Consider the following 27,554-nt stretch of genomic DNA (forward strand, 5'->3'; position numbering starts at 1 on the left):
CACTTCCGGGTCTCCTCTGTTTGAGAATGTTTGGGCGCGAATTACTCTAAGCACGGCTCCCAGAAGGGTGCAAGAAGAATCAGTGGTGAGTCGTGATATCCTTAACCGGCTGGGTGGATCTAAAGTTCAGGGATGAGTTTTAAAGCCAACGCGTTTGTGGCAGACTCCGCGGTTTGCATTTGAGGATAGCGAGGGGGGATTGCTCACAGGGAAATGCCCGCTGTCCTAAAACGTCTGCCGTTAGGATCCTGAGATTGAGATATTTGATAACGGGGGAGGGAGCAAAGCCATGAATACTTCCTCCCTATTTCCCCCGAATCATCCTCACGGCTCATCCTCGTTGCTAAATTTCTCCCGCGGGCATTAGTGAAGTCAAGTGCAGCCTTGGACATTAGTGTCTGTGTTTCTCCAGGAGTCCTACTCACTCTTGTGCCCACATAGAGGTCTAAATTGAGATAATTGAGTCCCATGAGTATCAACAAGCTGGCAAGGAAAACAAGACAACCTAGAATGCCTCCCTCTCTCCTAAGGCATATAGTCTGGCGGCAAACTACTGTACCAGCCTTATTTCTTTGCATTCCTCCTATACACATTAAAAGCCTCGCTGAACTTTCCTGTCCCTGAACACGCCAGGTTTTTTGTTTTTTTGTTTTTTGTTTTCCGAGCTTTCCTGCCGTCCGAGTTTTACTGTTTTCCCTTGGATGCTTCATTTTTCTACTTTTTGGCTAAATATTTCAAAATGTTATTAAAATAATACTTTTTCTATGAATAATGTACAAACATACTTCCGAGATATTGCGGGGTCTGTTCCAGACCAATAAAGCCTGTCACAAGAATTTTTTGGTTTCCCAGTGCATAAAACAGTTGTATTTACACTGTATTGTAACCTATTAAGTGTGCAATAGTATTATGTGTAAAAAAAATATATACTTTAATTTTAAAATATTTTATTGCTAAAAAATGCTACCAATCATGTCAGCCTTCAGCAAGTCCTAATCTTTTTGCTGGTGGAGGGTCTTGCTTGATGTTGATGGCTGTTGACCAATCAGGGTGATGGTTGCTGAAGATTGGAGTTGCTGTGGCAGTTTCTTAAAATAACAAAATAATGAATTTTGTACAGCAATTAACTCTTCCATTCACTAAAGATTTCTCTGTAGCATGCGATGCTGTTTGAAAGCGTTTTACCCACTGTAGAACTTCTTTCAAAATTAGAGTAAATCCTCTTAACCCCTACCACTGCTTTAGCAACTAAGGTTTTGTGATATTCTGAATTCTTTGTTGATATTTCAAGACTATTCACAGCATCTTCACCAGGAGTAGATTCCATCTCAAGAACTTCACTCATTCATAAGAAGCAACTTCTTTTCCACTAGTTTTATCATGAGGTTGTAGCAATTCAGGTACATTTTCAGGCTCCACTATTTCTCTTGCTATTGCCACCAGATCTTTCATCACTTCCTCTGCTGAAGTCTTGAACCCCTCAAAGTCATCCATGAGGGTTGGAATCAACTTTTTCCAAACTCCTGTTAATGTTGATATTTTGACCTCCTCCCATGGATCATGAATGTTCTTACTAGCATTTGGGATGTTGAATCATTTCCAGAAGTTTTCAATTTATTTTGCCCGGATCCATCAGAGGAATCACTGTCTAGGGCAGCTATAGCTTTACAAAATGTATTTCTTAAATAATATAACTTGAAAGTCAAAATTATTCTTTGATTCATGGGCTGCAGAATGGATGTTGTGTTAGCAGACATGAAAACAGCATTAATCTCCTTGTACATCTCTATCAGAGCTCTTGGGTGACCAAGTACATGGTCATTGAGCAGTATTATTTTGAAAGGAATCTTTTTGTGAGCTGTAGGTCTCAAAGATGGGCTTAAAATACTCAGTAAACCATGCTGTAAACAGATGTGTTGTCACGCAGGCTTTGTTCTTCCATTTCCAGAGCACAGACAGTAGATTTAAAAGAATAAGAGCCCTAGGATATTTCAAAATGGTCAGTGAGCATTGGCTTCAAGTCACCACCCATATTAGCCCCTAACAAGAGAGTCAGCCTGTCTTTTGAAGCTTTGAAGCCAGGCAGTGACTTCTTTCTAGATATGAAAGTCCTAGACAGCATCTTCCAATAGAAGGCTGTTTTGTCTTCATTGAAAATCTGTGGTTTAGTGTAGCCACCTTCATCAATTATCTTACCTAGAACTGGATAACTTGCTGCAGCTTCTGCATCAGCATTTGCTGCTTGACTTTGTACTTTCGTGTTATGGAGATGGCTTATTTCCTTAAACCTCAGGAACCACGCTCTGCTAGCTTCAAGCTCTTTTGCTACAACTTTCTCACCTCTCCCAGCCTTCATAGAATTGAAGTGAGTTAAGACCTTGCCATGAATTCGTCTTTGGTTTAAGGGTGTGTTGTGGCTAGTTTGATCTTCAATCCCGGACCACTCAAACTTTCTCCCTATCAGTAATAAGGCTGTTTTTGCTTTCTTATCATTCATGTCTTCACCGGAATAGCACTTTAAATTTCCTTCAAGAACTTTTCCTTTGCATTCACAGCTTGGCTAACTGGTGTAGTTTCCAGCCTATCTTGGCTTTTGACGTGCCTACCTCACCTTGCTTAATCATTTCTAGCTTTTAATTTAAAGTGAGAGAGGTGTGATTTTTGCTTTCACTTGAACACTTAGAGGCCATTGTAGGGTTATTAAATAGCCTAATTTCAATATCATTGTGTCTCAGGGAATAGGGAGGCCTAAGGAGAGGGAGAGAGGCAGGGAACAGCCAGTTGGTGGAGCAGTCAGAACACACGCAACATTTACCTATTAAGTTCTCTGTCTGATATTGGCATGGCTCATAGTGCCCCCAAACAATTACAGAGTAACATCAATCACCATAATAGATATAATAATGAAAAGGTTTGAAATATTGTGAGAGTTATCAAAATATGACACAGAAACATGAAGAGTGAGCACAATCTGTTGGAAAAATGGCATCCATATAGTTATTGAGTGCAGGCTTGCCACAAACTAGTTTGTAAGACCACAACAACAAAATACAGTGTCTGCGAGGCTCAATAAAGTGAAACACAATAAAAAGAGTTATGCCTATACATTCTTATGCATAGCATAAACCAGTTTAAGACAGTCATTCGCTCACTTGCCTCTTTATAACATTTATAAATATACGTAATAATTATTTTCATGTCTGTCTCTACCTATGCACTATCACTAAGCTATAGTTTCCCTTGGATCTAAGAAAGGGACAAAATATCTATTCATTTTTATATGCACTGCGAGTAGCCCAGAAGTGATAGAAACGATGTCTTTTGTTTATTGGATTCTTACTATGTCTGAAATACTGTTCTAGGTGGTTTATATATTCTTTGTTAAATCATTTTTGCTTTACAAAATCCTTTAATGTTCGTACTTTTATTAATCATTTTACTAATGGGGAAAATGAGTTAATTTACTTGCCCAAAGATATACAATTAATTAAGTGGCAGGGCTAGATTTGGAGCTTGAACAATTTACCCTCGTCGCAGGACTGCTCTTAACCATTATGGTAGGGTTCTCAACCTGGGTTGATTTTGACCCAGGAGACATTTGGCAATGTCTGGAAACAATTTTGGTTGGCTCTACTCAGGGGTTGGAAGTATTCTAGCATCTGATGGTCTACGTAGACCCAAGCGTGCTGCTAAACATCCTACAATACACACCACAGACTCCACAACAAAGAATGATCCATCTAAAATGTTAATAGTGCTGAGGTTGAGAAACTTTGTGCTATAGTCTAGTGCCTCAAGTAGGTTTCATTGTTAACAGTACTTCTCAAACTCTGTTAGACCAGTTTTGCTTTTTATTTCTAATCAGTCATAACTGATACTTTTGTAAAATGCAATTAAAAATCAATTATTAGTCAAACTCCCTTGTGGTATAATACCAGGAGTGAACTCTGATGTAAACAATGGATTTTGGGTAATATGATGTGTCAACAATTACAGCAAATGTACCAGTTTGGTGTGTGATGTTAATACTAGAGATTGCAGGGAATGGGGAAGGGCAGGGATTATATAAGAAGTTTCTGTGTGTTTTGCTCAATTTTCTATAAACCTAAAACTGTTATGAAATAAGTCTTTTTTTAAAAAATACTAATTACTAGAAATGATATGGCAAAGACGAGGCTAATTATTTTATGATAAGGTTCAATGTGCATAAAATTACTCTATCAAATTGCTATAAAAGTTTCTAAATGATTATGTTCAATTTCCACACTTGAAAGGATTATGGCAAACAGTTTGAATGAGATTTGGAGTAGCACTAAATTACATGTTATTTTAATAAAGAATATCAAGAAGAAAATGATTAATGGAACCAAACTATAAATAAGTACCAAATGAGACAGAGCATAAGAGCCACAGACTTAGAGAGAAATGAAGTAGAATAGTTAGGAAGATTTTGAAAAGAAAGTGGCTCGTGATCTAAGACAGTGGGCAGAGACAAGAGAGAGCTGCTCAGGTAGAACGTACGGTGTATGTTTGGGAGGCAGAATTCCTCAAAGTGTGTTCAGGAAATCATCAAATCTAGCTAGAGAGGGAGATTTGATTAAGGAGTAGTAGGAGAGAGGTATGAAAAGGTAGGCAGAGTTAGGTTGTTAAGGACTAAAAATGGCATGGTAAAGAGTTTGAATGTTACACAGAACGTATTGGGGTAAATTTTTTACTCACTTAATTTGTTCCAAAATTTGGGATTGGGAGGGACTAGGCAGGGCTTGCTCATGTCTTGTCCACGCAGTGTGGGCTGCAGCATATTGACTTAGGTACATGTACCAGACTGGCAAGTTGGTGCTGGCTCTTGGCTGGGAACTCAGCTAAGACTTTCCTGGGGTTTCAGTTCCTCTTGGTGTTGACCTTCCTCATACGGTGGTGGCTGGGTTATAAGAGCAGGTGTTGGCCGGATTCGGTGGCTCACGCCTGTAATCTCAGCACTTTGGGAGGTCGAGGCGGGAGGATCACTTGAGGTCAGGAGTTCGAGACCGGCCTGACCAACATGGTGAAACCCCATCTCTACTAAAAATACAGAAAATTAGCTGGGCGTGGTGGCAGGTGCCTGTGATCCCAGCTACTCGGAAGGCTGAGGCAGGAGAATCGCTTAAACCTGGGAGGCAGAGGTTGCAGCAGTGAGCCGAGATCGCACCACTGCACTCCAGCCCAAGCGACAGTGCAAGACTTCTCAAAAAAAAAAAAAAAAAACAAGTGTTTCTAAGCAAGAGGAAGTCAAAGTTGCCAGTCTCTTCATGTCTAAGCCAGTAAGCTAGAACAGAATCATTTCTACTATATTCTACTGCTCAAACAGCTTCAGAGTCTGCCAAGATTTAAGACAAGGGAACATAGACCTTACTTCTCATTAACAGTTGTGAGAAGGAATGTGTACCATTTTTAATCTAAAGTCTCAGGTGTCACTTGCCCCTTCACCTGGATGCTCTTATTCAGTGAACAACTTGAACTATTGTATATGTCAGCCCTTCCAGGAGAGATCTACAAGTGAAATTCTGTCATGTGGATGGGTTTTTAAGTAGGGGAAATATAAGGGTGTAGATGTAAAGTTGAGGTAATTAGGCATTTTAGAAATTGAACACAAGATAGAGAATGAGTGTTTGGCAAGGTATCACATTGTTCAAGAGCAGGGTAAAGTGATATTTTGACTTCCACTGCTTTTTGTAACTGGTCTGATATGTGGTTGCTAAATGTAGTTTGTGATCTTTCTGTTGATTCTTTCCCAATTTTTTTTTCCAGTCTTGGGTGGAGGGGAGCTTGAAGCTTTTAACATTTGAGAGGATAGATTTATCATTGTCTCTCTCTAAATCTGCACATATATTTAAACTGTATCAGTATAATAATTCTGAATGTTTAGAAAAGGAATGATGGATAATTTATCTGTATATCTAGCTATGGCTAATATGTGTATATATATATTTTTTCTAGGCATGTATAGCTAATATGTGCATATACATATTTCCATGTATACTGCACTTAACTTCTATCCACTTCTTATGGTGTAATGCAAGAATAAGTATCTCATTCTTCTGTTCCTTCTTATCAGAAATGAGTTTGGTAACAAAAGAGGGAAAATTACACTAAATTTTATCAACATCCCCATTTCCAATCCCATGTCTGTTTTGTAATTTGCGGGAGGGCAGGGTAATCAGTACATTTCTGTACTCTTGTTAAAATGCACATAGTCCAGATAGGATTGCAGTTTAAATTGTTAGTGTGACACATGAATTTCCACATAGATTGATGGTATAATCCTAAAAAGTATCTCCTTCCATTTTTGGCAAAAATTGGGTAATGGTAAATTTATTACTTAAAATAACAAGACCTAGGTTTTACTCCTTAAACTGACACTATCTGTGACTACTTTATATTTCTATTTCCTTGGACTTAAACATGGAGAGGATGTTATCGTACGATAGAGTATAAAATAAGAGATACAAAAGCATTTTTAAATGATTTTCTAAAATCCATACAAATGGAAGTTAATTTCTAGGAACGAAATTGAATTAGATATCCTATTCTGATAAAAGTCAAAATTATTTGTTTTAAAATATGTTTGTTTCAAAGCATACAGTAATATCCCCAAACTTTTATTATGATTTTTCTTTAAAAAAAGAGAATGTGGAACATTTATAGGGAAGTTTTTTAAACAAAACATTGTGCAAGGCTTTAGCTTTTTTTGTATTCTTTTCATCTTTTACAGTTTGTTTTTTTTTTTTTTTTTTTTTGAAGCACTGTGTTTAGATCAAGATGTCTGGTAAGGCAAATGCTTCCAAGAAAAGCTCACAACAGTTAAAAAGAAATCCAAAGAGAAAAAAGGATAATGAAGAAGTTGTGCTGTCAAAGAAACAGGTAATGAAAATGTCAAGTTCTCATTTAGAAATCTTCGGCTGGGGCTGAGTACTGTGGCTCATGCCTGTAATCCCAGCACTTTCGGAGGCCGAGGTGGGTGGATCATGAGGTCAGGAGATCGAAACCATCCTGGCTAACACAGTGAAACCCCATGTCTACTAAAAAAATATATATATATACAAAAAAATTAGCCAGGCATGGTGGTGCGCACCTATAATCTCAGCTACTTGGGAGGTTGAAGCAGGAGAATCACTTGAACCCAGGAGGTAGTGGTTGCAGTGAACCAAGTTTGTGCCACTGTACTCCAGCCTGGGCGAAAAGAGTAAGACTGCATCTCAAAAAAAAAAAAAAAGTTTCAGGTTTTACCCTACTCATTAGGCAATGCCTATATTTTTTTTGGAGGTAAAGTATGTAACACTATTTCGTAGGCAAAGTGAGTAATGATTCATTTAAAACATTCTTTGACACTATATAAAATTCTGTTATTATCACCATTGTCAAGAATTGCTTTAGTATATCCTCTGCCTGTGATAAATATATACCATTTTTCTGTAGAAGTAGCAACATACATTTTTTTCTATCTGCTAGAAATTATGTGAATACTCTTTGACATATATAAAAATCTATTGTAAAAGCAGTATCTTTTTATCTGATGTTTAATTCTGTTTATGTTTATGCATGTGTTTTTCCCTCTAGGTTAGAAACACAGTGAAAAGAAATAAAAATCATCTAAAAGATCTGTCTTCTGAAGGTATTTCTTTTCTATTAACCTTGTTTAACCTGCTTCTATATCAAGCTATATCTACATTCATGAAAAAATGTTCAGCATCTTGTTTGTGAGTTCTGCAAAAGATAGTAATAAACAACTACATTTGCATTTTTGTAAGAATATGTAGTAGTGGTTAGTTATTTTTGTCAACTGAAATTTTACTTAGCACCTCTGGCAAAATACTGTAGAGGCTTCAATGCCACTGAGTTGATAGGAAATAGAGAAAATCAAAGTGGCCCACAGCCTGAATTATTAGTGATCTGTGATATAAATACAAACCTACTAATTTTTCTTCAAGGCAAATATGCTTTCTGTTCTGTATAGATTAGTTTGGAACCACTAGTATAAGTTTGTTTGGAGTAAACTAGTTTGGAGTAGTTGCCTTTGCCTAAACATCACTGTTTCATGGAAGGATTCTCTACATCTCCTCAGCCAACACTAGGTTAGGTTCTCTGGTTTTATACTCCCATAGCATACAATACTTTTTTTTTCCCTTTTGTATGCTTTGCACACCTATAATTTGTTCAATATCCTTTCTCTCCAACACTGATTTTCATGAGATCCAGCACTATTTCTTCTTTTTTAAATACCTAATAAGTAGAACAGTACCAACCACCATAGTTGACACCATCTATTTGTGGTTTGATTAGTCTGTTTTGTTCCAGTTGCCGTCCAACATTTGGAAAATAGTTTTCTGGTCCTCTCAATGAAATGTTTAAAGAATTTAGGCCATTTCTGAGAATAAAACTTTTCATAATTAAAGTTTGATTCTTCATTTAAAATTATTTCTATTATCATTTGGTAGTATTTCCATTAACTTATCAATAGAAAGCATTTTCATATTCAACACCTGGGATGTTATAGCTGTGTGATAAGAAGTAAATTAAACAGTTTATACAGCTTTATAATATTTTGTTCTGATAATTTCATAAGCTTTTTTAAATGAAAACATTCAGTTTTTAAGGAAAAACATGTAAAACATCTAGATTGATCAGAGCCTCTTCTATTACTAATGACAGGACAAACAAAGCACACTAACCTAAAACACGTAAAGATAGCAGCCAGCAAGAGAAAAACCTGGCAACCTCTGTCAAAGAGTACCAGAGACCATTTGCAAACTATGATGGAATCAGTAATAATGTGAGTATAAAATTTTTCCATTTCATTCTTTTGGTTCCCACTTAGGTGTTTCCTATGGATATTATTCTTTTAAATATTGCTATCTATTTTAAGGTAATAGAGTATATTTCTATTTTGGAAGAAGATATAATTGATGTGGCAGTATTTGCCTTCAGCAGAAAAGTCTCTGTTAATTTTAGAAACTTGAAATTCCATCAGTGAAATAAAAGCAAGTGTTTATGGCCTGACTTGCTATCAATAAAATTTTAATTTTTGTCAATAGAGATTCTTTAGGAAGAAGTCGACTTCAAAGTGACATTTTACATAGAAGGTACCACACTGGAGGGGATACAGAGAAAATAAGACAGAATTCTGCCATTGTGGAGCAAATTCTATCAGAAGAGCCAGGCATATAAACTATTACAATACAGTGTGGCAAAACATATATATAAGTAGAATTTTTTCATTGTACGTCTGTTTAAAGTGTCTTTAATATGAAAGGAAAAGTGATTGATTTTGCCTGGCTAGTGGGGAGGGGCACTGGAGAGAACTTAGAGAGAAAAAGTACACAGAGTATATTATTTGTGCTTCAGACTACTATTTATTCCATCTTTTTTTCTCTTCTAGGACAATTTTGAGTAACAGTGTTAAAGAAAAAGAAGAAATACAATACCATCTCAACTTCCTGAAGAAAAGGTAATACTGTTGCCTAATTAAAATGATTAAAACATAATTTTTAAAAACCTGACTTCTTCCTATGTTGCCAAATGACACTTGTGGAATATAAGTTTTTCTTTTTTTTAAAGAAGGTGAACAACTTGGAAATATGTTTTCTTTTTTTTCTAAACTGCTGATGCACACGTTTCTCAAATAAGTTTCAGGGGAACTTACAAAAAAAAAAACCCTGAAAATCACGAAATCCTGTTTCCACAGTTCACTGTTCCGAATCAGAATTTGAAAACAGTTTTGTCAACTTGAACTCCCTTCAACTTCATTTTTAATAATTTGAAGTTAATAGTTCACCACTCTTATCTATCTGATATTTACCCTATGGCTGTGGTTTTCTACTTCATATTGTCTTAAATTATTTGCATGAGCAACAAGTATAATTTTCTAAGATATTATTGCTCTTCATCTTATGATAAATCACCAATGGAGATTTCTTCTCAGGAGTTCTTAAAAGACACACCACTGCCTGTGATTTTCAGTAATTACTTTTCTCTAGTATTTACTAAGCTTCATAAGTGAAGGAGAAATAAAATACTTTACAGACAAGCAAATGCTGAGAGATTTTGTCACCACCAGGCCAGCCCTAAAAGAGCTCCTGAAGGAAGCACTAAACATGGAAAGGAACAACCGGTACCAGCCACTGCAAAAACATGCCAAATTGTAAAGACCATCAATGCTAGGAAGAAACTGCATCAACTAACGAGCAAAATAACCAGTTAACATCATAATGACAGGATCAAATTCACACATAACAATATTAACCTTAAATGTAAATGGGCTAAATGCCCCAATTAAAAGACACAGACTGGCAAATTGGATAGAGTCAAACCCATCAGTGTGTGCTGTGTTCAGGAGATCCATCTCACGTGCAGAGACACACATAGGCTCAAAATAAAGGGATGGAGGAAGATCTACCAAACAAATGGAAAACATAAAGAGGCAGGGGTTGCAATCTTAGTCTCTGATAAAACAGACTTTAAACCAGCAAAGATCAAAAGAGACAAAGAAGGCCATTGATAATGGTAAAGAGATCAATTCAACCAGAAGAGCTAACTATCCTAAACAGATATGTACCCAATACAGGAGCACCCAGATTCATAAAGCAAGTCCTTAGAGACCTACAAAGAGACTTAGGCTCCCACATAATAATAATGGGAGACTATAACACCCCACTGTCAACCTTAGACAGACCAACGGACAGAAAATTAACAAGGATATCCAGGAATTGAACTCAGCTCTGCACCAACCGGACCTAATAGACATCTACAGAACTCTCCACCCCAAATCAACAGAATATACATTCTTCACAAAACCACATCGCACTTATTCCAAAATTGACCACATAGTTGGAAGTGAAGCACTTCTCAGCAAATGTAAAAGAATAGAAATTATAACAAACTGTCTCTCAGACCACAGTGCAATCAAACTAGAACTCAGGATTAAGAAATTCACTCAAAACCGCTCAACTACATGGAAACGGAACAACCTGCTCCTGAATGACAACTGGGTACATAACGAAATGAAGGCAGAAATAAAGATGTTCTTTGAAACCAACGAGAACGAAGACACAACATACCAGAATCTCTGGGACACATTCAAAGCAGTGTGTAGAGGGAAATTTATAGCACTAAATGCCCACAAGAGAAAGCAGGAAAGATCTAAAATTGACACCCTAACATCACAATTAAAAAACTACAGAAGCAAGAGCAAACACATTCAAAAGCTAATAGAAGGCAAGAAATAACTAAGATCAGAGCAGAACTGAAGGAAATAGAGACACAAAAAAACCCCTCAAAAAATCAGTGAATCCAGGAGCTGGTTTTTTGAAAAGATCAACAAAATTGATAGACTGCTAGCAAGACTAATAAAGAAGAAAAGAGACAAGAATCAAATAGATGTAATAAAAAATGATAAAGAGGATATCACCACTGATCCCACAGAAATACAAACTACCATCAGAGAATATTATAAACACCTCTACGCAAATAAACTAGAAAATCCAGAAGAAATGGATAAATTCCTTGACACATACACCCTCCCAAGACTAAACCAGGAAGAAGTTGAATCCTGAATAGACCAATAACAGGCTCTGAAATAGAGGCATTAATTAATAGCCTACCAACCAAAAAAAGTCCAGGACCAGACGGATTCACAGCTGAATTCTACCAGAGGTACAAGAAGGAGCTGGTACCATTCCTTCTGAAACTATTCCAATCAATAGAAAAAGAGGGAATTGTCTCTAACTCATTTTATGAGGCCAGCATCATCCTGATACCAAAGCCTGACAGAGACACAACAAAAAAAGAGAATTTTAGACCAATATCCCTGATGAACATTGATGCAAAAATCCTCAATAAAATACTGGCAAACCGAATCCAGCAGCACATCAAAAAGCTTATCCACCATGATCAAGTGGGCTTCATCCCTGGGATGCAAGGCTGGTTCAACATCAATAAACGTAATCCAGCATATAAACAGCACCAAAGACAAACACCACATGATTATCTCAATAGAGGCAGAAAAGGCCTTTGACAAAATTCAACAGCCCTTCATGCTAAAAACTCTCGATAAATTAGGTATCGATGGGATGTATCTCAAAATAATGAGAGCTTTTTTATAACAAACCCACAGCCAATATCATACTGAATGGGCAAAAACTGGAAGCATTCCCTTTGAAAACTGGCACAAGACAGGGATGCCCTCTCTCACCACTCCTATTCAACATAGTGTTGGAAGTTCTGGCCAGGGCAATCACGCAGGAGAAAGAAATAAAGGGTATTCAATTAGGAAAAGAGGAAGTCAAATTGTCCCTGTTTGCAGATGACATGATTGTATATTTAGAAAATCCCATCATCTCAGCCCAAAATCTCCTTAAGTTGATAAGCAACTTCAGCAAAGTCTCAGGATACAAAATAAATGTGCAAAAATCACAAGCATTCATATACACCAATAGCAGACAAACAGAGCCAAATCATGAGTGAACTCCTATTCACAATTGCTGCAAAGAGAATAAAATACCTAGGAATCCAACTTACAAGGGATGTGAAGGACCTCTTCAAGGAGAACTACAAACCACTGCTCAACGAAATAAAAGAGGACACAAACAAATGGAAGAATATTCCATGCTCATGGGTAGGAAGAATCAATATCATGAAAATGGCCATACTGCCCAAGGTAATTTATAGATTCAATGCCATCCCCATCAAGCTACCAATGACTTTCTTCACAGAATTGGAAAAAAACTACTTTTAAGTTCATATGGAACCAAAAAAGGGCCCTCATTGCCAAGACAATCCTAAGCCAAAAGAACAAAGCTGGAGGCATCACGCTACCTGACTTCAAACTATACTACAAGGCTATAGTAACCAAAATAGCATAGTACTGGTACCAAAACAGAGATGTAGACTAATGGAACAGAACAGAGCCCTCAGAAATAATACCACACATCTACAACCATCTGATGTTTGACAAACCTGACAAAAACAAGCAATGGGGAAAGGATTCACTATTTAATAAATGGTGCTGGGAAAACTGGCTAGCCATGTGTAGAAAGCTGAAACTGGATCCTTCCTTACACCTTATACAAAAATTAATTCAAGATGGATTAAAGACTTAAATGTTAGACCTAAAACCATAAAAACCCTAAAAGAAAACTCAGGCAATACCATTCAGGACAAAGGCATGGGCAAGGACGTCATGTCTAAAACACCAAAAGCAATGGCAACAAAAGCCAAAATTGACAAATGGGATCTAATTAAACTAAAGAGCTTCTGCACAGCAAAAGAAACTACCATCAGAGTGAACAGGCAACCTACAGAATGGGAGAAAATTTTTGCAACCTACTCATCTGACAAAGGGCTAATATCCAGAATCTACAAAGAACTCAAACAAATTTACAAGAAAAAAAAACCCATCAACAAGTGGGCGAAGGATATGAAGAGACACTTCTCAAAAGAAGACATTTATGCAGCCAACAGACACATGAAAAAATGCTCATCATCACTGGCCATCAGAGAAATGCAAATCAAAACCACAGTGAGATACTGTCTCACACCAGTTAGAATGGCAATCATTAAAAAGTCAGGAAACAACAGGTGCTGGAGAGGATGTGGAGAAATAGGAACACTTTTACACTGTTGGAACTGTAAACTAGTTCAACCATTGTGGAAGACAGTGTGGCGATTCCTCAAGGATCTAGAACTAGAAATACCCTTTGACCTAGCCATCCCATTACTGGGTATATACTCAAAGGATTATAAATCATGCTGCTATAAAGACACACGCACACATATGTTCATTGCAGCACTATTCACAATAGCAAAAACTTGGAACCAACCCAAATGTCCATCAATGATAGGCTGGATTAAGAAAATGTGGCACATATACACCATGGAATACTATGCAGCCATAAAAAAGGATGAGTTCGTGTCCTTTGTAGGGACATGGATGAAGCTGGAAACCATCATTCTCAGCAAACTATCACAAGGAGGAAAAACCAAACACTGCATGTTCTCACTCATAGGTGGGAATTGAACAATGAGAACACTTGGACACAGGAAGGGGATCATCACACACCGGGGCCTGTCATGGGGTGGGGGAGGGCGAGGGATAGCATTAGGAGATATACCTAACATAAATGACGAGTTAATGGGTGCAGCACACCAACATGGCACATGTATACATATGTAACAAACCTGCACGTTGTGCACATGTACCCTAGAACCTAAAGTATAATAAGAAAAAGAAAATGTTCTGCTTCTCAGTTTCAAGTTTGCCTAGAAATGTTTGTGACCTATTTTAAGGAGTTCTTTTGAGTACAAATTCTATTTACTTTTTCTTTAAATATAATTTTCAACCCATAGTAGCCAAGTAGAAAGAGTGAATGAGATGGGTTGGGTGGGGGTGGGAGTTTGCTGAGAAAGGTTTAACAAATTGAAAACTGCTAGAAGCAGGCTTGTAAATTGCTTAAAGGTATAGCAGCCTATTATTAAAGAAGGAAGAAGATATTGAAAAGATAATAAACAAGCTAATACAAGTATAATGAAAATGTAGCTGTTTAGGATCTTTTTAATATAAAACAAATACTAATGTTTAGTGTATGAATGAGAACATTACATTACATAATAGTTGCTGTTCATAGTGATCACCTTGGTTCATTGGAAAAGATTATATTCAACAGATAGGCAGTCTCTTCATCATGTAACAGCTATGGAGATACACATTTCAAGGCCTTTCCTACTTATTTTTACTTTCACAGCTTGCTTTCTTTAGTTCCTGAAGTATCTTAGTACCCAAGATACAATTACTTTTACCAATACAACAAAGTACAGCATTAGCAAACTGATCCTAATTGGAACTCTAAATACATTTTTCTGTAGCAGTGTTTCTCAAAGTATATTTGAAATACTTGTTCTTACAGATATTCTATGGATAAAAGTAACCTGTGGTGAATTATACTTGGGTACCTTGCATGTAAGAAGCCCTGCAGTAAATAAATCTATTTCATTTTCTTTAACCTAGCATCTCCCAAATTGATATTTCTGGGAACTCATTTTCATATATTAGTCGCATCTCTGCTTTTGACTAAATGTTAGCTTCATTATTTTCATTTTTTTAGTTTTCAGTTCTTACTAGATTACAACTATAGTCATAGGCAGCTTCCTGTATCTATCATTTTAGCCCAGCAAAGAAAGAGGAAAAAGACAATTCTTACCCCTTAGCTTCAGTTAGAAAATTCTAGGAGATGGTTTCTGATTTGCTGAGCTTAGGTGATATACACCTATTCTTGACGTGATTTTGTGACAAGAGCTACCATGGATATGATTGATATAGACTGGGTTATATACCTAGCCCCATGATTACACAGACAAATTTGCTAGGCAAACAAAACTATTCGCCGTTACAATTCTAAAGGAACATACTTCCAGAAAGTCTGCCCTATAGAAACAATGTTATAAGTGGTGATTAAATGTTGCTGATATAGTAGGATATATTCAAGCCATGGTTTTAGTTTCTAAGAGTTAGTGAGAGTCTTGGAAATCTAACTGCTATTTAGAACATTTGGAGCAGTGAATGACCCTTCCACATAATTGATTTAATAAACATATAGAAGAAACTTCATAAATAAAATATTTTTGTTAAGAAAATAAAAAACTTTTCCCTCTTAGGAAGGCTTAGGCAGACAGTTTGTGTTTAAATGTGATAGCCTACGATGATTTTTCTAAATAACTAGAGTTTGTCTTAACAGTTTAATGAGAATTATGATTTGTGGAGTTTTTGCTGCCTGTTTTTTTCTTTACAAAAATTAAGATTTTATTTGCAAACTATGCATCAAACAAAGGTCTATATCAAGACTCTATAAGAAACTTAAACAAATTAGCAAGCAAAAAACCAACAATCCTATTAAAAAGTGGGCAAAGGACATAACAGACACTTTTCAAAAGAAAACATACATGCGGCCAACAAATATGAAAAAAATGCTCTCAACATCACTAATTACTAGAGAAATGCGAATGAAAACCACAATGAGATACCATCTTAAACCCGTCAGAATGGCTGTTATTAAAAAGTCAAAAAGTAACAGATGCTGGGCGGTTGCCAAGAAAAGGGAATGCTTTTAAACTGCTAGTAGGAATGTAAATTAGTTCAACCATTGTGGAAAGCAGTTTGGCAGATTCTCAACTTATAACAGAACTACCATCCAACCCAGCAATCCCATTACTGGGTATATCCCTGAAGGAATATAAATTGCTCTACCATAAAGACACATGCACACTTATGTTCACCACAGAACTATTCACAATTGCAAAGACGTGGAATCAACCTAAATGCCCATCAGTGGTAGATTATAGATAAAGAATATGTGCTACATATAAAACTTGGAATGCTATGCAGCCATAAAACAACGAGATCATGTCCTTTGCAGCAACATGGTTGGAGCTAGAGGTCATTATCCTAAGCAAACTAACACAGAACAGAAAACCACATAGTGCATGTTCTCACAAGTGGGAGCTAAACATTGAATACATACGGACACATAGAAGGGAACAACAGATACCAGGGAAGAGAGTGAGGGTTGAGGTAGGAGAGTGAGGGTTGAGAAACCAGCTATCAAGTACTATGCTTGTTACCTGGGTGAAAAAATAATCTGTACACCAAACATTTGCCTACACAACATTTGCCTACATAACCTGCATATATATTCCTGAATCTAAAATAAAATATTTTTTTAATTAAGATTTTTAACAAGATCCCAAAAGTGGGATAGTGGGTTCCACTATTGTTCAGATTTCTTCAAATCTGAAGTAGTAGAACCCAAAGATACTGCTGTTATAAAAGGAATCAATTTTAGCTTTTCCTCATAAAATTTAAGAATCAAATCTGGGAAAGCTATTTTGTGGTCTGCCAGATGTGACAATAGAAATAGATGTTTCTACTAGTGATCAAATCAACTCGAATTTGTAAAAGAATTTTTTAACTTTAATATTAAATGCCATTCATGTTTATAGTATTTTTGAGCAATGCACTTTAATCTTAGTGTTTTATTTGCCTTAAACTCTATAGAACTCAGTTTTCTTTGAAATCATTTAGAATAACTAATGTAAATCTTCTCTATTTTTTATCACATTCTCTAAAATAATTGAGATTTGGGGTCCAGGGTCATAGTTAAGACTTCTAGACTAGTGTTCTGTCTCTTAACCAACAATTCACAACATATGATAGACTCATGTCCTGTAATAGTCTAGAAAACATCTGGATGATAAAAGGAAATTTTGGTTTTAAAATGTATATAAATTGTCGAATGTGTAAAATAGAAAATTTTCTTTTAGTAAAGTAGCCCCAATGTCCCTTAATTTGAGGTAAATCTTAATACACTGAAAGGCTAAATGATGATTTGTCAGGGCTTTTGGAGGGGGAGACTTACGGGCACTGTTACCCAGTGGTGATAAAAGAATATTGTACCCTTAAGAATATGAGGACAGGAAAAAATGAGGACTGTTTTAAAATAATAATAATAATACTCAAAAATAAACAAAATAATTGTTTTTATTTTATCCTTAAGATTGCTACAACTGTGTGAAACTCTGAAAGTCCCTCCCAAAAAGATGGAAGATTTAACTAATGTATCAAGTCTACTGAATATGGAAAGGGCACGAGACAAAGCTAATGAAGAAGGTCTGGCATTATTGCAGGTATGAAATTTGAATAGGGAATCCATAATTAGAGAGTTAGGGAAAGGGGAAAAGACCAAAGTTTTTAAAAGTATCATGATGTTCTTCCAGTAGTGAATACTAGACCTTGAACCAGGTTTTTTCATTAAATGTTTTTCTTTTTTTGTTTTCATTAAAGCAAATATTTGTCTGAACTTGGCACCTCTAAAGTTGAAGTATTTCTAATATATTTGTGGTTAAGTAGCAGTCCTATTTTTTTCATCAGATTTTAACTGAACTATCTTAGTATTTTTAATTATCAATTTAGAGGAGCTTATCACTAAATACTGTGGAATTTTAAAACGTATAAGTTTTTCTGACCTGTATATGGCAAGAACACACAATTATCATTAGAGTTAATATGTACTGGGGACTTCCTACACTCCAGACACTGTTCTAAGCACTTTACAGTTATATCCCTTAATCCTCACAATGACTTAGAGTATGACCTAAATTATTCTCTTTTTACAAATGTGATAAAAAGACATAATGCTATTTCTAACTGAACCTTAGACAAATTGCTTAAAGTTGAGATGCTAACTGTGTCATTCTGACATTAGCACATGATTCTTGATCACTATGTTGTATGGCATCCTGTGGAAGATAATAGCAGATAACCTTGTCTATCATGGTTAACTTCAAGCTTTTAATGGATGGATATCTGAACAACTAAGACAAAGCAACCTTAAGGAGCTTACTGGATAATTATAAAAAGTAACACACATCAGACCATATATCTCTTAGACATTTTGAAGTAGTTTTAGATGTGGTGCATAGATTTTAGTTGCAATTTAGTAAGTACAAGGTGGTAGTAGTTTCTGCAAGGAATATATTCTCAAAATGTATAACTCAAAGGTAACAAATAATTCATTTCCATTTTTCCATAAGATTGAGAATAAAGTTGAAGGAACAATTTCTGAGCACAAATCTATACATGTTTTTAGCAGGAGAATGGCATGAACCCGGGAGGCGGAGCTTGCAGTGAGCCGAGATTGCGCCACTGCACTCCAGCCTGGGCGACAGAGCGAGACCCCGTCTCAAAAAAAAAAAAAAAATAGGGTGGCATTTTTTGGTGGCTGCTTCACTTTATTCAAAGTGTGATATTATATTTTATTTCCATCCCAAGGTTCCTACTTTTGTAGGGCATCTTTTTAGTATTGGCACTAGCTTCATCACCTAAACACTTAGATGACGTTTATTTAGGTTATTTTAAAAGGTATGAGAGTATAATCATGGAGAATTTTAACATTTAGTATTTATGCACATCAGTTAAGGGTGTTCTGAAATAATAAATGATAGTGTGATTTTTATGCTACTGGTAAGCATTTCTGGTCTCCAGCTGAAATTTGACCTCCATGGGACATAAACATAATTATATCTATAATTAGTCACTCAGAAGAAGCACCACTGGCATTTGGGGAAGGAGAGTTCTTCATTGGCTTAAGAGGATCTTCAGACTAGCAGCTTGTAAACTCTATCTGTATCATCAATTTTCTCCTCTGTGCCTTAGAACCATTGCTTTTTCTCACTGCATCCTAGAGTTATTGCTGGTGATGATCTTTCAAAACCTGTAATAGTAACAGAAATTGTATTTATTTAACGTTTTCATTGTGCTGTCACTCAGTAATGGTGCTGGGGAAACAACAATGGTGAACAACGTCTCAGAGATTCTGGGAAGATGGCATTAGAACAGCTGAAGCATAATTTTTTAGACTCCTTTGATCTTGTCATAAAAATGGAGCCATAGGATTTCAGAATCAGAGTTAGCATAAGAAAATATGACAATAAAGACCAAAAATAACATTTCTGATACACCGAAAGCATGCCAAAAAGACATGTGCCTAGAACAGATGAACATTAACCTAATTTATCAAGTGAACTGAAATAAATTCAGAAAAAATGATAGTATAGGGGAAAAATTACAAATCAGAATTAGCAATACTGATAAATGGAAGTAGAGAATTCAGGAATGAATGAGACATAAAAGAAAAAACCTTTCAGATATGTAGACTAAATTAGAAGAAGCACTAAAGCAAATAAACACAACAGATAATGCTTATGGTAAATAGAAGATAAAGAGGAAATTTTGAGAATCATAAAAACATTTTTAAAAAGAATTGAGAAAAAAAATCCTCAAAGAAGATACCATATGAGTACGGTAGTAATACCCAAAGATAACCAAAGCTGTGGAACAAAATAAATTTTATAATGAGAAATTTTAATCCTTGTTATATTTAACCCCTTTATTCATTCAGTGCTTATACATTCCCTTTGTAGTGGGTTGAATCTAGGGAAAGGGTCTTGTCAGATATAATTAAGGATCTCAAGATGAAATCATCCTGTATTGTCATGGGTAGGTCCTAAATCCAATGACAAGTGTTCTTATAAAAGACAAGAGAAGGCACAAAGACAAAGCCACGTGAAAGACAAGAGAAGGCCCAAAGAAAAAGCCACGTGAAGGCAAAGGCAGAAACTAGAGCAGTGCAGCTACAAAGAATGCTGACAGCTACCAAAAGCTGAAAAAGACAAGAAACCATTCTCCTCTCTTGTCTTCAGAGGGATTGTGGCCCTGCCAACACCTTGATTTTGTACTTCTGTCCTCCAGAACCATGACAGAATGAATTTCTGTTATTTTAAGCCAAGTAGGTGGTACAGCAGCCACGGGAAACTAATATATGTGGTTTGTTTTATATTTATATTGGACAGCCCTCTGTTAGATCCAACAACCAATTCACAGAAAATACAGGGCTGAGGAACCAGTTAAACTTCACCAGGGAATACAGTTCACAAAATTTAGCCCATGGGAAATTCCACAGAGCAAACTATCTAATCTCCACAAATAAATTGAAATGGAAGCCTCCTATAGATGAAAAGAGACTTAGATATATCAACCAGTCACAACCAGTTTGGAACCTGATTAAAACAAAATGTAAAAAAAACTCCAATTTATGAGAAAATTGAAAATGTGAACACTAACCATATGTTTGATATTAAGGAATTTATTGAGATTTTTTAAAGTGTAGTAATGATATTGTACTCTTATGTATCTTTAAATCCTTTAGAGCTGTATACTGAAATATTTATAGATAAAATGATGGGATATCTAGGATTTGAAATAGCACAGGGGAAGCAGGAGAAGCAGATGGAGTTAAAGGTGTGACAGGATGGCCATGGGCCAGGCACGGTGGCTCACGCCTGTGATCCCAGCACTTTTGGAGGGTGAGGCTGGTGGATAACCAGAGGTCAGGAGTTCAAGACCAGCCTGGCCAACATGGTGAAACCGTGTCTCTACTTATAATACAGAAAAAAAAATTATCTGGGCATAGTGGCAGGTGCCTGTAGTCCCAGCTACTCGGGAGGCTGAGGCAGGAGAATCACTTGAACCCGGGAGGCAGAGGTTGCAGTGAGCCAAGATAGCGCCATTGCACTCTAGCCTGGGCGACAAGAGCAAAAGTCCATCTCAAAAAAAAAAAAGATGGTCCTGAGTTGATAATTGAAACTGCCCAGTATGTATATGGGTGTTCATGATAACATTCTCTCACTGTATGTGTTTGAAATTTACAAAATAAAAAATAAAAACAGAGTCTGTTCCTCCATGGAGTTTAGATTCAAGTGAATAGGGCTCACAGTCCCAAAATCTTAGGCATTCAGGGAACAGCACATTCCCAGTAAGGGGCCAGACAACATTTTAGCCTTTTTGGACCACATATGGTTGACTGTTTTGTTGCATATCCTTTTGTTTTGTTGAGGTTTTGACCAGTCTTTTAAAATGTAAAAACAACTCACAGTTCTTGAACTGTACAAAAACATCCCATGGGCAATTGCTGACCCCTGCAGCTACCCTTTCTGGACAAAAAAAAAAAAAAAGGTCATTTAGAAGCCAAAATATATTTCTTGAGGAAGACTACTCTCCCAGCAACAGTTCTGCATCCAGTATTTGGAGAATGACGTAGATATAGCATCAACTTTATTGCTGAACAAGATTTAAGAGTTATTACTTATGTATATTTTCTGTGTGGCTTATTTACTTGTTCCCCAAAGCGTACAGGCAATGTTATCATTGACTGTTGCTAGGACTATATTTGAAAGCAGTGCCACGTTTAATATCCTTTAGAAACCTGGAGGCTTGCTAATTTTAATTTTATACTTGGCCTGCACACAACACATCCTTGATGTGTTGTCCCCATACTTGTTTTATTCATTTCTTATTTTCTTTTCATCTTCCTCTCTAAATTATATATTCCTTTAATGTGGGAAACTGTTACTCTTTTTTTTATTCTCCCTGCTCTAATGCCCAACATTACTTCCTTTTGACAAATTTAAACAGCAGACTCTTAAATGCTCCTAAATAAATGAAAACAATTCAGAATTTCTCCACTACATGAAGTTTTATGCTGCTTAAGGAAGGTTGCTGTATTTCTGTCATCAGTTCTGGGCTCTGCTAGATTTACACTTGGATCTTCCATGATCTCTGACCCTACCAGCATTGGTAAGTTTTGAGGAAGTGTTCATCTACATCTCCTTATTCCAGGGAAATTAGATATCCTTATAACACATTAGTACCTTGACATACCAGCTTTCCAAGAAGTCTGTTTTTTGAAAGAAACAAAAGTAAATTCACCAGTTGCTGCTAAAAATGTTTTAAATATTTATGGTGTTTTTTTAAATGTGTATGTATAACAATATCTATTAGGATTTAATATAATAATGTGTTTAAGTTAAAATGTTTTTTTTCTCTTTCTGACTCAGGAAGAAATAGATAAAATGGTAGAGACCACAGAGTTAATGACTGGGAATATTCAGAGCCTAAAGAACAAAATTCAGATTCTGGCAAGTGAGGTGGAAGAAGAAGAGGAGAGAGTAAAACAGGTAATTATTTTAAACTGTATTATCGGAATTTGGATATAATTTTTAATGGTTAAATTATGCCAAGACAACTTTCAAGTATAATATGATGAGAAAAATCAGCTTTTTGAAATAATCTGTAGCTTTCTTCTACTTTAGATGCATCAAATAAATAGTAGTGGAGTACTCTCTCTTCCAGAACTTTCTCAGAAAACTCTCAAAGCACCCACACTTCAGGTAAGTGCCTATTTACCATATTGATTACAGGCATACTTTAGAGATATTGCAAATTTGGGTTCAGACCACAGCAAAAAAGCAAATACTGCAATAACGCAAGTCACACAAATGTTTTGGTTTCCCACTGCATATAAAAGTTATGTTTACACTATACTGTAGTCTAGTAAGTGTGAAAAAGCATTATTTCTTTAAAAAAAAAAACAGGACATACCTTAATTTAGAAAACGCTTTATTGCTAAAAAATGTTAACAATCATCTGCACCTTCAGCAGGTCATAATCTTTTTGCCGGTGGAGGGTCTTGCCTCGACGTTGGTGGCTGCTGACTGATAGCGTGGTGATTACTGAAGATTGGGATGCATGTGGCAACTTCTTAAAATAAGAAAACAATGAAATTTGCCACATCAGTTGATTCTTCCTTTCACGAAAGATTTCCCTGTAGCATGTGATTGCTGTTTCATAGCATTTTCCCCACAGTAGAACCTCCTTCGAAATTGGAGTCAGTTCTCTCATTCCTTGTCATGGCTTTGTCAACTAAGTTTTTGTCATATTCTGTATCCCTCATGGTTATTTCAACCATGTTCACAACATCTTCATCATCAATAGATTCCATCTCGAGAAAACCACTTTCTTTGCTCATCCATAAGAAGCAACTCCTTGTCCTTTCAATTTTTATCATGAGATTGCAGCAATTCAGGTACATCTTCAGGCTCCACTTCTAATTCTGGTGCTCTTGCTGTTTTCACCACATCTTCAGTCACTTCCTCCACTAAAGTCTTGAATTTCTCAAAGTCATCCATGAGGATTCAAAATTGAATCCATTTTTTCTAAACTCCTGTTATTGGTATTTTAACTTCCTCTTGTGAATCATGAATGTTCTTACTGACATCTAGAATGATAAATTTCTTTTAAGATGTTTACAATTTATTTTGCCCAGATCCATCAGAGAAATCACTACCTAGGGCAGCTGTAGCCTTATGAAATGTATTTCTTAAATAATAAGACTTGAAAGTTGAAACAACTCTTTTGATTCATAGGCTGCAGAATAGATGTTGTGTTAGCAGATGTGAAAACAACATTAATCTCCTTGTACATCTTCATCAGAGCTCTTGGGTAACTGTGAACATTTTCAATGAGCAGTAATATTTTCAAAGGAATCTTCATTTCTGAGCAGTAGCTCTTAACAGTGGGCTTAAAATATTCAGTAAGCCATGCTCTAAACAGATGTACTGTCACCCAGGCTTTGTTGTTCCATTTACACAGCACAGACAACGCAGATGTAGTCGATTTAGTAGAATTAAGGACCCTGGGATTTTCAGAATGATCAGTGAGCATTGGCTTCAACTTCATGTCACCAGCTGCATTAGCCCCTAACAAGAGCCTAACAAAAGCATGTCCTTTAAAGCTTTGAAGCCAGGCATTGCCTTCTCCTTTCCAACTATCAAAGTCCTAGAGCTAGCATCTTCTTCCAATAGAATGCTGTTTTGTTTACATTGAAAATATGTTTACGGCCGGGTGCGGTGGCTGACGCCTGTAATCCCAGTACTCTGGGAGGCCGAGGCGGGCGGATCACGAGGTCAGGAGATCGAGACCATCCTGGCTAACACGGTGAAACCCCGTCTCTACTAAAAATACAAAAAATTAGCCAGGCGTGGTGGCGGGCGCCTGTAGTCCCAGCTACTCAGGAGGCTGAGGCAGGAGAATGGCGTGAACCCAGGAGACGGAGCTTGCAGTGAGCTGAGATCACACCACTGTACTCCAGCCTGGGCGTCAGAGCGAGACTCCATCTCAAAAAAAAAAAAAAAGAAAAAGAAAATATGTTGTTTACTATAGCCACCTTCACCAGTGATCTTAGCTAGCTAGGTCTTCTGGGTGACTAGCTGTAGCTTTTCTATCAGCACTTGCTGCTTCACCTTGCACTTTTTATGTTATAAACACAGCTTCTTTCCTTAAACCTTGTGAACTAACTTCAGCTAGCTTCAAGCTTTTCTTCTGCAACTGCCTCACCTCTGTCAGCCTTCATAGACTTGAAAACAGTTCGGGCCTTGCTGTGGATTAGGATTTGGTTTAAGGGAATGTTGTGGCTGGTTTGATCTTCCATCCAGACCACTCAGACTTTTCCCATACCAACAATAAGGCTGTTTTGCTTTCTCATTATTCGTGTATTCACTGAAGTAGCACTTTAAATTTCCTTCAGGAACTTTGCCTTTGCATTCACAACGTGGGCGTTTGGCACAAGAAGCCTAGCTTTTGGTTTGCGTGGCTTTTGATAGGCCTTCCTCACTAAACTTAGTAATCTCTAGTTTTTGATTTTAAGTAAGAGACATGATTCTTCTTTTCACCCAAACACTTAGAGGCCGTTGTAGCGTTATTAACTGGCTTAATTTCAGTATCGTTGTGTCACAGGGAATAGGGAGGCCCAAGGAGAGGGAGAGAAACTGGGAAATGGCCGGTTGGTGGAGCAGTCAGAACACGTAACATTTACCAGTTCAGTTCACTGTTTGATATGGTTGCAGTTATGGCACCCAGAACAATTACAGCAGTTCCATCAAAGAACACTGGGCATAGATCACCATAACAGATACCGTAATAATTTTTAAAGTTTGAAATATTACAAGAATTACCAAAATGTGATGCAGAGATACAAAGTGAGCATGTGCTTTTGGAAAAATGGTGCTGATAGACCTCCTTCGCACAGAGTTGCCACAAACCTTCAGTTTGTAAAAAACGCAGTGTCTGGAAACACAGTAAAATGAGGCATCCCTGCATATCATAGACCAGTTATACATTACATATATATGAAAACATTATGTCCTATTTCGTTCTTTAAACAAATGGAACCTGATATGAACCATTTGGCAAACTGCTTTTCTCATTTGACTATATAGTTTGAACATCTCATCAATCACATAGATCTCTCATTTTTGTTGATAGCTATGTAACATTCCGTTGCATGGAGGTCATATAATTTGTAAATTACTGATGGAAATACATAATTTTTTTAATACAGGTAAGACTGGGTACACCCTTGTACATATGTCTTTACTGATTTGTGTAGTCATAATTGTAGGATACATTTCTAGAAGTAAATATTGACAGTTTGGTTTTTTTAATGCTTCTAACAATAGCATATAACTCCTTATAAAATAGTACTGTCTTATTTGTAGTAAACTCTTTCTTCAAAGGACTCTAGTAGACATTGTAGTGTAAATGTTTGTAGCATTGGAAAGTCTTCATGTTTTCTCAAGAAGTAATTTGAAGTTTTCCTATTGGCCGGGCACAGTGACTCACACCTGTAATCCCAGCACTTTGGGAGGCCAAGGCAGGCGGATCACCTGAGGTCGGGAGTTTGAGAACAGCCTGACCAACATGGAGAAACCCCATCTCTACTAAAAATACAAAATTAGCCAGGTGTGGTGGCTCATGTCTGTAATCCCAGCTATTCGGGAGGCTGAGGCAGGAGAATTGCTTGAACCTGGGAGCTGGAGGTTGCAGTGAGCCAGGATTGCGCCATTGTACTCCAGCCTGGGCAACAAGAGCAAAACTCCACCTCAAAAAAACAAAAACAAAAACAAATCCTATCATTTACCAGTGGTGAAAGGAGCAGGATGGGGAGAGGGAGAGATAGATTTGAAAGAAGAATGGCAATTCGTTGACAATTATTAAAGTTGGATGATAGATACTTAAGGTTTATTTTACTGTCCTCTCTAACATACATTTGAGATTTCTCGTAATAAAATGTTAACAACTATATTTAATACTATCTTTCCCACAGAAAGAAATTTTGGCGCTAATTCCAAACCAGAATGCTCTTCTAAAGGACTTGGATATTCTTCATAACTCATCACAGATGAAGAGCATGTCAACCTTCATTGAAGAAGCCTATAAGAAACTGGATGCCTCTTAAAGAGGTTTTTTTTTTTTAGATTGTTCCATATTAATTTAATGTTCGTGAATTTGTAAAACTGTTAACCTATGATTATATGTACAGAGGCTAAGGCTTCTGTAGGATTTATTATCTCCTGATATGCATTTTAAAATTAGTCTTTGTAGGTCTATCATTAGCATCTAATGTAGTTCTGAAAACTGTTTTTAGCAGTTGCCAAATCTAGGAAACTAACATTTATATTGCTGTATCTATAAGTATTTGCCTAAAACCTTAAAATAGGAATTGCCTTAAGGATCTAATAGTTTATAATGCCTGAATGGAGCTCATTTATTGGTTAACAGCTCGTATCAGGAGCTGTGATAAGTGTTTACATATAGTGTCTAATGCATAAAAACCTTACTGTTTGCTATCATTCATTCTGTAGCCAATGGCTTACAGTTTCTGTCTGGTCATCTGGAACTTGAAAAATCCTCAAATGCCTTCATTCTTTTACCTAACTCCCTAGTCTTTTTGGGAAGCAGTGAAGATATGCCTGGTATCTTTAACTTTGGAGGTAGTATCAAAATTTTACTTCTTTGGTTGTTTAGTGAATTAATGTTGAATATTTTCTACTGTCATCAAAACAGATTCCCAAAAAGTATTAAAAAGGAACCTTAGCACATTTATTAAAACAAAAAAAAACCAAAATGTATAAACCTTTTCTCATTATGATAATAAGCTTATATATGTGAATAAATTATAACCTAGTATATAAAAAGTTATTTCTAACAAACTACAGTATATTGTCTTGGGTGTTTTTTTTTTTTTTTTAATCTGTAAAATAAAATGACTGCAATTACTTTTTTGCGTGACCTGTAA

At 36.4% G+C, this 27,554-nt stretch overlaps 1 protein-coding gene across 1 annotated transcript; it reads left to right on the forward strand.

Moving 5' to 3' along the window:
* On the forward strand, nt 1–27,554 carry CENPQ (centromere protein Q). The gene is made up of 9 exons (XM_032141121.2): nt 1–85; nt 6,781–6,900; nt 7,597–7,651; nt 8,689–8,809; nt 9,416–9,484; nt 17,580–17,709; nt 22,477–22,596; nt 22,732–22,809; nt 26,583–27,554. Exons 2-9 carry the CDS (start codon nt 6,799–6,801, stop codon nt 26,712–26,714), a joined length of 807 nt encoding a protein of 268 aa, XP_031997012.1. The 5' UTR covers nt 1–85; nt 6,781–6,798; the 3' UTR covers nt 26,715–27,554.

This window comes from Hylobates moloch, unplaced genomic scaffold, assembly GCF_009828535.3.
Source record: "Hylobates moloch isolate HMO894 unplaced genomic scaffold, HMol_V3 SCAFFOLD_20, whole genome shotgun sequence".
Classification (NCBI taxonomy): domain Eukaryota; kingdom Metazoa; phylum Chordata; class Mammalia; order Primates; family Hylobatidae; genus Hylobates; species Hylobates moloch.